Genomic DNA, 9,777 nt, shown 5'->3' with positions numbered 1-9,777 from the left:
TACTCTTCGAGCTTTTGCTCTTTTCGGAACCAGAACCTACGGAAGTGCTGTTGGATGATTTGCTTCCTGACAGTACATTGGCGCCTCCGGGTTGGGCTGCTCGTGTACGGGATGGGAACAAGGGATGCAGAACTTAATTACAGGATTACTTACTACTAACAGGTACTGGCACGGGTTTAGCACCATATATCAAGTGCGTTCAATGGTTATCAGTCATATGTCATTCATGAATGTAACAAATGTGCACGACAACAGAAGAAATGTTACTTACCGGACGCTGCTGATACTTCTTCTGATGAGCTTTTCTTACTCTTTTTCGCCTTGTCGGAACCAGAACCTGCAGAGGTGCTGTTGGATTCTTCGCTTCCTGAGTGGTCACTGGCACCTCCGGGTGGGGCTAGTCGTGTACGGGATGGGAACAAGGAATGAAGCGCTTAACTTTATAGAACTGTTTTGCCCTACTGGGTTAAGTACAGGTCATATGGTATCAATCATATACAATTATATGCAAATGTTGACTAAAGTATGACTAAAAAGACAACCGAGCACACAAAGCGTAAAAATAGTTTTTATCGATGAATTGATATTAATTGAACAGTCGTTGCAGTGCGATAACAGTGAGATCACAGGTCTTGAGAATAGGTTGTTACTATCTAGTGTTGAACTGAGTCTGACACAGTAGTTAAATCATTTAATAAAGCAAAATGCTTCACCTCCATTAGGGGGTAGCTTCTTCTCATGTCAAAGTTGTGTAATTCTCAAACCATATATGATATAGGTCCTTTAGAAACATGTAATTGTGCTCCCAATGCACACTGTACATAATGCAAAACATTCGTTACGGCATAGAATATTCTACAAGATCTTACTTGGGTCTACTTTAGGCACCAGCGTGTTGATGGCAGTCTGAGTTGTCGAGTCCAGATCTGGTCTCTCACAAACAACATAGTGCTTATCATTCTCGCCTACTGTGTACCATTCTCCATTCCTTGTCACCGTGTACCTCTTTTTTTTCTTGCCTGTGAATGTTGGTTCGCCACTCCGCCAGTTCGCATATGTCTAACACGGGACATATAACGGTATTAGGAAATGCTTTATAATAAGTAGAGGCTATAGATGATAGTATTGTAGCAGAATGTCTCCTGGAACAACTTGACTACTGAGTTTAAACTTAAAGACAAGAGTTGGGATCAGAACCACTAAAGTTTGAGGGATCGACCATTTTGCATGTTTCCGTATATCTACATTTTCTATTCATAGAGATTCGATAGAAGCTGGGAATGAAATGGGAATAAAACAGTCATTTGAAATATTATTTGTCTATTACTATAACAGGTACTTTTATAGAACAGGACAAAAACAATTAATCTTTGTGTGAGCTTACATGCTCTGATGGTTACTTGATGGTGGTTACTTTCTCGAATTGTCTTCCTAAGAGCAAACATTGCTAAAAAAAACTTTATTTTTTTGGTAATGTAAGAATGTCTTTTTGGGTAAATGCTGATGCTGAAGGTAAAAAGTGAGCTATGTTCCTCCCTGTAGGCTATCTGCATGATACATAAAGTAATAAAGCTACTGATATTTCCCTACGGAGGCAGGACCATAAAGAGGCCATTAGCTGTCCTTTTGTTGAGGATCATGCGCGTTAGGAGCCTGTCACGCTACAAAAAAGAATCCTCGGCCACTAAAAGCCCCTTTTACGAGAGGCTATGACCGTTGAACGTCCACTGAGTGACCAAATGTTCGACCTATCTTTTCACGAATACTATAAAGAACGGCTATTTTTTACGGGCTGAGTGTGTTTTAAAAAAGGTAGTATTCTAGTTATAGAATAAACATGCACAAAAATCCAGTTTTGGTCGATGTACTGATGCTCAGTGGCCGCCGTCAAGAGGTAAAAGCGCCATACAGGAATGTTGACTTTTCTGATCAAATCAAGGGAGTTTGTTTTACGTAAAGACTACCACGACACCTGACGCACTACTCTACGATGAAATCTTGACGAATCTAGTCCTGTTTGACCTGAGCACCGACAAGGTAAATGCAATGGTACAGGGTACCCTTTGGCACTTATTACAATGACAAAGACCATGTTTTAAAATGGCAAATGTCACATTATCTCAAGAGTGCTGTAATCTCCTCCCAGCGCATTAGGAGTCACGGAAACTTAAGTGACATCAATAGTTTGTTTAATCATTTATCGTCCTGTCAAAGGCAATGTTGAAGTTCACCTGGACTTGTCACGGAACATCTTAATTTTACATGAAGCCGACATTTTCGAGCGTGATCACTTAATGCTAATGAAATAGCACGATCATTGTTGAACATCAAGCAAATGTTGCAGTTTGATATGGCACCTTTTAACAGTTTAAAAGTCGTGACTTGTATATGTAGAAAGACACTCACCACAGGTTCATCGCCCTCCCAGCCACATCCTGAGTCATCCCCGTTACCCGTGATCTTGTCACACGTCATACCCAGGAGAACAGGGGTGTTACTGGGGACGATCTCTGACCAAAGGCAGGCAAAAGAGCCGTCAGACAATATATACGAGCACCACTAGCATGTATAGGAATATTCTTAGACTAAGGCAAGCCATGGGCATAGTCTGGGACCTTGATAAATATTCTGCGAAAGCCACGTTTGTATTTGTCTCAAAGATGACATCAGGGTTGTAGCAAACATCGCTACAAGAGGCAATAAAACAGGGCTACAAACAAACAAACAAACAATTTTCACCAAATGTATTGATGGGATTTTTATCTGAACGATCAATATGAAGTGATTGCTGCGATTGCATGGACCTGCATTCCACAATCAACCTGAGTGCCATATTCCGCAGTAACCACTGACTCAATCTTTTCGCTTTCTTCAATTGGTTAACAGGCGAAAAGATGGAGCCCGCGGTCTCTATATGGACGATGGTACCCAGGCTATACCACCAGAACAAGAAACTATGTAGTCGTATTGAGACATAGCAGCTTGTTCTAACATGGTATAGATCTGGCTGGCTGTTATACGCGATCCAATAAAGGCCACCCAAGAAAACCAAGGAAAGGACGTTCCTGAAGGACCCGAGAAGAGCTATTATCTTAGTGGCTAATGGTACGGCGGCCTACAGAATTGGTTATAGGTGAAAACTTTATTGCCGATGGAAACTTGCCGTCGCAGCAGGGCTAAATGTCTAATACGAATACTAAGTGATTCCATGAGTCTTAAATGCTACTTACGGTCAATGAAAGCTTGTTCCTGAGACGACTGGACGCTTGCCATGCTCGCTCCCATATCCTGACAATGCTGGCGGGCATGTTGCCATTTTGTCTTCTTGTCAGCTTGGCTGAACCAAAACTGTCTTCCTCCGAAACGACGCCATTCGGCTAAATCAAAGAGCCAATTACAGATAACGTTTAAAGTTGATCACGCATATGATTGAAGGTCTAAATTGGAGGTAAAACTCACATTTATTCTTTATCCCAAAAAAGGTGATCACAGTCGAAACAGATGTGTGAGTTATGTAGCACATCAAAGTAGTTCTTTAATGTATTAGAATAGTTTTAGAATTTATGTTTTAGATTAGTCTTAGAAACCATGTTTACTGCATTACTACCCTTTGTATCTATATGCCTGTACTTAGCCCGATAGGGCATGAATGTGCAATAAAGGCTATTACATTAAAAGAAAGAACTGCTTAAATTCAAATAGTTTACTAGCTCTTTTTTTCATTTTGTACCCATCTTGTTATTAGATTCAGAAAATGCAAGGTTGGCAACTCACTCTTTTCGTAGAATGAAACATACAGTACTCCAACGATATATAGCACAAGCATAGAAGAACTCTAATACATCTTTTCAGGCCGCCTGTATGTTGAGAAGTATTCTGTATCTGTATCTATATAGCCGGTATAACCGCCCTTCGGCGTAACACACCAGCTTGTACTGTTTGCACTTTTTCTACTTGAAAAATACACTTTTCTATACTCAACATGGTGATAAATTACACAATCATGCTTTCAGAGGAGAAAGATATGCTGATAAAGGCGAAAAAGGCGGTTGTATATTTCAAGGTTTTGAAATATACTATGTGAGAGATTTAAGATAAATTTACCTTGTCGGAATACAGTTCAGAGTTCAATTCAGCACATTGTCTTCAGTACTGTCTGAATTTCCCACCCAAATGGAATTAAAAGTTATCTTACCTTGCACAACACAGAGTTGAAATGCCACCAAAACCAGCAAAAACGGTGCAGCTCGACCTCCTCTGTCCTGAGAAAAGCTCATGTAGACAGTAGTCTAAAACTGATTAAAGAAATTCCTTTAAATATATACTAAACTAGAAATTTAGAAATTGGAAGAAACGCTAAACTAAGAAGCTTTTCGAATAAGTTGTAAGACTACATTTCCGAGGGGCTTGGCATGAGTATCGTCGTAAGTCTGTGACGGACAGGCGCCCGAATAAAGATGCTTCTTGAAGTTGAGCGCTGACCTTTCAAAGTATTAATATTTTACAAAACTGTACATTATCAACTACTTGAATAATGATTAACGAGGAACAACATGACAATGACCAGGGTATATGTCAAGGGAGTTGCTTAAGTGCCCTTTTCAACGTCAGGATAAAGATGTCATTGGCCTTTGTCATGATGCATTAAAATTTATGTATTCAAATGGTATATTGTATACCAAAAGAGAGATGGTAGACAACTCTACATAGTCCCCCTTTTAGTTGCTGAGTATCTGTTCAAGTCTTGTATAGTTGGTAAGGCAGTTGCGAAGGGCAAATCTGAAAGCGGAAGAATTGAGAAAACTTTTTACTACTTGCAATATGACGGATCAACAACTGTCAATTGAACGCAAAAATAATGCGCCTTCCCCGATATTGGTTGTACAAATACCTCCATGGAGAAGCTTCATAGAGGTGGCTCGTACAGCCCTACGACAATTTCCATTTCGGTATCCATCGACTTCTATAAGAACGTCTAAGGCGAATGCTTGTCAAAAAAACATTCTCGTAAAGTATGTTGAGTACAATACTCGGATTACGCTTCCCTATAGATACAAATTCTAAAATCCTTACAATTTTGATGACTTTCCCAGAAGAAAATCATAGGACATAAATGTCACCAATAACTTTCCCAGAAGAAAATCATAGGACATAAGACATTATCCAGACAATAGCCGAAATTTCTATCGTGAAAACATTCCTTTGTTCAAGTCTAGTGATTGCATAATGAATACCTGCTTAATTACTATATAATGTCAGTGCCTGATATATTTTAGTTTTACACCGCTGAATTGTATTTATTTGATCACTTCGGCCGAGATCTAAAGAAAAGAAAAGACTGTTTACCTACCAATTTTCTTAAGACTGAAACCGGAAACACAACGTTCTTTTTTCTGGGCCTCAGTACTGTCCTTTCTTCTCTTTTCCAACAGATTGCCGAGAATTACTTGAAATAGAAAATCAGCCAATTTCTGAGTGTCTAATTCTATCCATGGTATGGTGCTCCGAAGCTGCAGTGCTAAAAAAAAACAAGGAAAAGGGAAATTTTACAGACTTTATTTCACTCCTTGGTTGTGTTTCGCAAAAAATCAGCATGATATCAATCTGGCAAAATGCACCTTTACAATATATAATAGAATCGGACACAAATACAAATTATTGGATTTTGTTACACAACACGTGATATAGCACGTCCTGTATATTCGTAATTTTCTTTATATGAATCCATCTTTACAAAACGCTTCGTCGATATCAAAGGCCATGTTCCTTCCCTTAGTTCCTGTTTATCCTTCGATGGCTACAACTTACGACTGCTGCAACAATTTTCATTTTCATTAAGTATTTGAACAATTTTCGAAGTTTATGCGCAATACATTTGTTTTTATCTTTTAATTTTTTCTAAGCATTTACTGGGTGTAACCTTAGCTCAAATTACGAGTAGCATTTAGATTTATCACTAGCCATTCAAATATTTAGGTCAACGATTCATGTAATCCCCATGGCCGACAGCGGATAAGTGGCTTTCATCTTGGAAGAATCAAAACAACCTCTTGAATGCAAAGTACTTCGTTAAAAGGCCTAGAAAAGAGCCAAGCAATCGATATGATTAATGGACATACTTAGTCCTTAAGACTCTTTAAACATTGCTTTCTGCTATTGAGAATATATCATTGCGTATCATTAAATGCACGCAATTCGCCGGCAAGTCGTTGAGAGAGGGTTAAGCAAAAGGTACGTCTGATATGGTGTATTCTTTGTACAGTAATCGTAAACGAAATAACAAAACCGTATGTTTTGTTGCAGTACATATAAGGAAGCTTGGGGGCCTCAAATCAAGTAATTTCTCCGGTAGGAGAGGGCCTATCTATACATTACATTTCATGATAACCTAACCATAACTTTGGGGGCCATGCCGTTTAACCACTTACATTCATATATACATACATACATACATACATCAGAACATATACATTCTAATGATATACTACGCAGTTTAGACTTAAAAATTCATTTACCAAATGAATGCATAAGCTTTTCGGAACAACTGGAGGCGAACGGAGAGGAACCGGCAGCATATGTCATACGTTTTATATACACATAGGTGCTGGTAATAGAAACGTTCGCTTTGTTTCTTTTCGTTATCAATACATTGCGCGCGTCTATTTTAAAGTATTAAAGCTCCTTCTCGTCATATTTACAAAATACAAATATAACCTTGGCAATTGATATGCACATAGATATGTTTATAGTACATTTAGCTGTAGGGCGCTTTGTGTCTTGATGCTTGTATGCAAAGAATAATACATCACAGCATTGGCACGTTCAATAGCTTGGTTATTGATTTCTTTTCATGGAAAAGAGAAGGCTCCTCCATCATAGTCTGTAGATGAAAGGATCTATCCGCTGGCATCGCGAGGCGCACGCGTTCCCACAGCACGCACAGATCAGACAGGAAGCAGAGGCGGCCAGCGGCAGTAACAGGAACCCCATCCACACAATACCCGGGTCTTCTTTTAACACAAACACTCCTGGAATGTGGAAGAAAGATACATGCGTTTGTTAGATGCAAACACTGCCAAAATGTTAAGATAATTACGTTATTCTTGTATACATGTCTTGACGTATTCAATGTGTATACATACCCATAATTCTGTTGGACGGTTCCCCAACTTTCCAATTAAAAGGAGATAAAAGATTATCTTTTACGCCCCCATTCAACTTGCCCCCGATTGCGTTGCGACCTCTCTGCGACCTCAGTTCGGTTTGTGGTACATTTGGAATATACCATGCGATAGAAAAGAATGGCTAAAAACGACAACATACACTTAGCATAGAAATGGCTTTACCTATGAAATTGGTTGGTTGATCTGTCATCAAATCTCTCTGTCGCAACGTATTCACCGTTCTGGTGAAATGGGAATATTATCTACCATGTATATACCAAATGCAATCATTCCCATTTCCAATAGTATGGCGAGCACGCTGCGACCTGAACTTTGACAGCTCGTTGAACGATAAAAATCAATTTTTAAACCTGTGTGTGATTCGTTGTCATTTCAGTCATAAATCTTGTGTAAAAATAAAATTACGAGTTACACAAATCGCATGTAGGTCGTAGCAAGGTCCCAGAACGATTGCCGTATAGTGTAACGGAGTCTTGCAAGATTACCCATAAGCATGCATGCGCAATTGTCATGACACTTCAATGACAAATTTGAATGATGCTTGTAGACAGTTAGTCATTTATATCTCCTCTGTTACATCATTGTTTCTGAAGGTTCTGTACTTTGTAATTTGATGAAGTATGGTCTCTTGTGATAGAAAAGAGCCTACCATTGACAGTAACGGCAGTCAGTGCTATTCTCGTATGCTTGTTCTTGGAAAACGGCTTTCCCTGTAGTCCATTGCGTAGGCAACCCTCTGATGTTTTCCGACTGGCGAATCTTGGAGCTATTTTTCTTACCAAGCTTTTATTTCCTTCCGGGGAAATAGTCCTGTCGTCTGTTGGAGATGACAAATTTTGCATCCCTGTGCACAGTATAAAACACACAAACACATTTATTCTAATGAATATACTATGTAAAACTGCATTACATACACAATACGAGTAGGCATTCGTGGTCTTTGATATCATGTCAATGGCTATTAGTAAATTTATCCAGATTATGAAATGACAATACACAACCGATATCTAAGCTGAAATACACAAATGCTATCATTACAGAAGAACGGATATAAGTTGACTCTAAGCTGATCAACCGGCTGTTTTTGCTCTTAATCCATCAACTTAGCAGGCAAACAAATAATAAAAAAACGTAATCTGTACAAAAGCGTCTTATTGCAAGATTTTCACTGTTGCGCTGAGCGAGCTTGCTTACTTGCTTAAGTCGAGTCCATCCGGCCTCGAGCTTAAGTTCCTTAATTCTTCTAAATCATTAACATCCATAATGACATATCAGTCATCATATCTAACGCTGAGGAACCAGTGAACGACAATTCCAGCTATCAAAGATATCCAGAATGAATGTCTCAACAGTCTACTCACCCAGAACATTGATGAGAAAAAGAGCCGTCAAACACCCTCGTAGAGTACCCTTCATGTCATATATGTGTCTCTATTGTCATTTGTAGAAGAAAGATGCGAGCGGCAAAGCTCTCCCACCGAGGATGCTCTACGTGAAATGCTTGCTAATCTCCTGTGATCACAGCATCACTCCTGTTGCTACACAAAGGGAAGGCGCTTACGGGTAACTCCTGTCATTTTTCACGGGATTTTGTAGTCATTAAATGTTCCATTTCATCGCATGTAATTACCAGCCGAGTCTGACTTAAGCTGTTTTTAGTTTTTACGATGTCCTTAAATCACGTAGGATTGTATGCAGACATTGATGTATGTTGTTTTGATATGAGAGGCACGGCACATATCCATGTAATACTATGTAAATGATCAATGGGGCACATATCCGTGCATGATAGAGAGACTTCTTTGGAGACAGTCGGAAAGTATGAAAAGAAGTATTTGAATCATGATACAATTATACAAGTAGTTTGATTAATATACGCTACATATATGAATAATAGCAGTTGTCCTACTTTTATTAAAGAATACATATCTCTCTCATCTGAAAATTACAGCTGATGTATCATGTTCTATTTTCGTGGCCGACTATTTGTTTCCGTAATAATATGAGTGATATTCTAGCTGTTGAAGCCAAAAGCTGCACAATATTACCGTAATAAAGCAGATGAAGTTGTAATGTATTCATTTTTCCATGCGTTTGATGATTCTTCTTAAAAAAATGCTTTTTTTCATACTTTCTGTGCAATACCCTGTACTCTGTCTTACACTTTAGCGTGTACCATTTCTCATCCGTATAAATTGTACTTGTAAATATATACCTGTATCTTACACGCCGTATATACATATCTACTCTTTCTATTTTATCCTAAATCCAGTTTTGTCTGGTGCAGACAATTTGACGTAACTGTGACAAATGATAGAGACTGCCGACATGTCACATCATCCCGACATGTCACAGTCTGATGTCAGCCAAGCCTTGTCAAACGGCTGACATGGTCTTCTGAGCAACATTTAGGTCACGTCTGACTCGTTCAGACGTATAATTGGAAGGATAATAGAATTTGGAACCGAGAAACGCCCCCCCCCCCATCCGTAACTTGCACTTGAATTTGACCCAGTAAAACTTGTACAAAATATTGTACAAAATTCTTAGGATAGTAGTAACAGTTTAATTGTTTTCTGGGATCAACTTGACG

The 9,777-nt window shown here is 38.9% G+C and overlaps 2 protein-coding genes across 2 annotated transcripts; both read right to left on the bottom strand.

Moving 5' to 3' along the window:
- Positions 1–263: 263 nt before the first annotated feature.
- On the bottom strand, positions 264–3,369 carry LOC118408469 (pulmonary surfactant-associated protein D-like). The gene is made up of 4 exons (XM_035809290.1): positions 3,231–3,369; positions 2,407–2,510; positions 870–1,059; positions 264–397 (listed from the first exon to the last, which is right to left on the bottom strand). Exons 1-4 carry the CDS (start codon positions 3,283–3,285, stop codon positions 264–266), a joined length of 483 nt encoding a protein of 160 aa, XP_035665183.1. The 5' UTR covers positions 3,286–3,369.
- Positions 3,370–6,574: 3,205 nt separating this feature from the next.
- LOC118410301 lies at positions 6,575–8,713 on the bottom strand. Its single transcript, XM_035811871.1, has 3 exons — positions 8,546–8,713; positions 7,834–8,028; positions 6,575–7,028 (listed from the first exon to the last, which is right to left on the bottom strand). Exons 1-3 carry the CDS (start codon positions 8,598–8,600, stop codon positions 6,874–6,876), a joined length of 405 nt encoding a protein of 134 aa, XP_035667764.1. The 5' UTR covers positions 8,601–8,713; the 3' UTR covers positions 6,575–6,873.
- Positions 8,714–9,777: the final 1,064 nt, after the last annotated feature.

This window comes from Branchiostoma floridae, chromosome 2 (assembly GCF_000003815.2).
Source record: "Branchiostoma floridae strain S238N-H82 chromosome 2, Bfl_VNyyK, whole genome shotgun sequence".
Lineage (NCBI taxonomy): Eukaryota > Metazoa > Chordata > Leptocardii > Amphioxiformes > Branchiostomatidae > Branchiostoma > Branchiostoma floridae.
The sequence above is the reverse complement of the archived record's forward strand: the minus strand, read 5'-3'. Positions and strand labels throughout refer to the sequence as shown.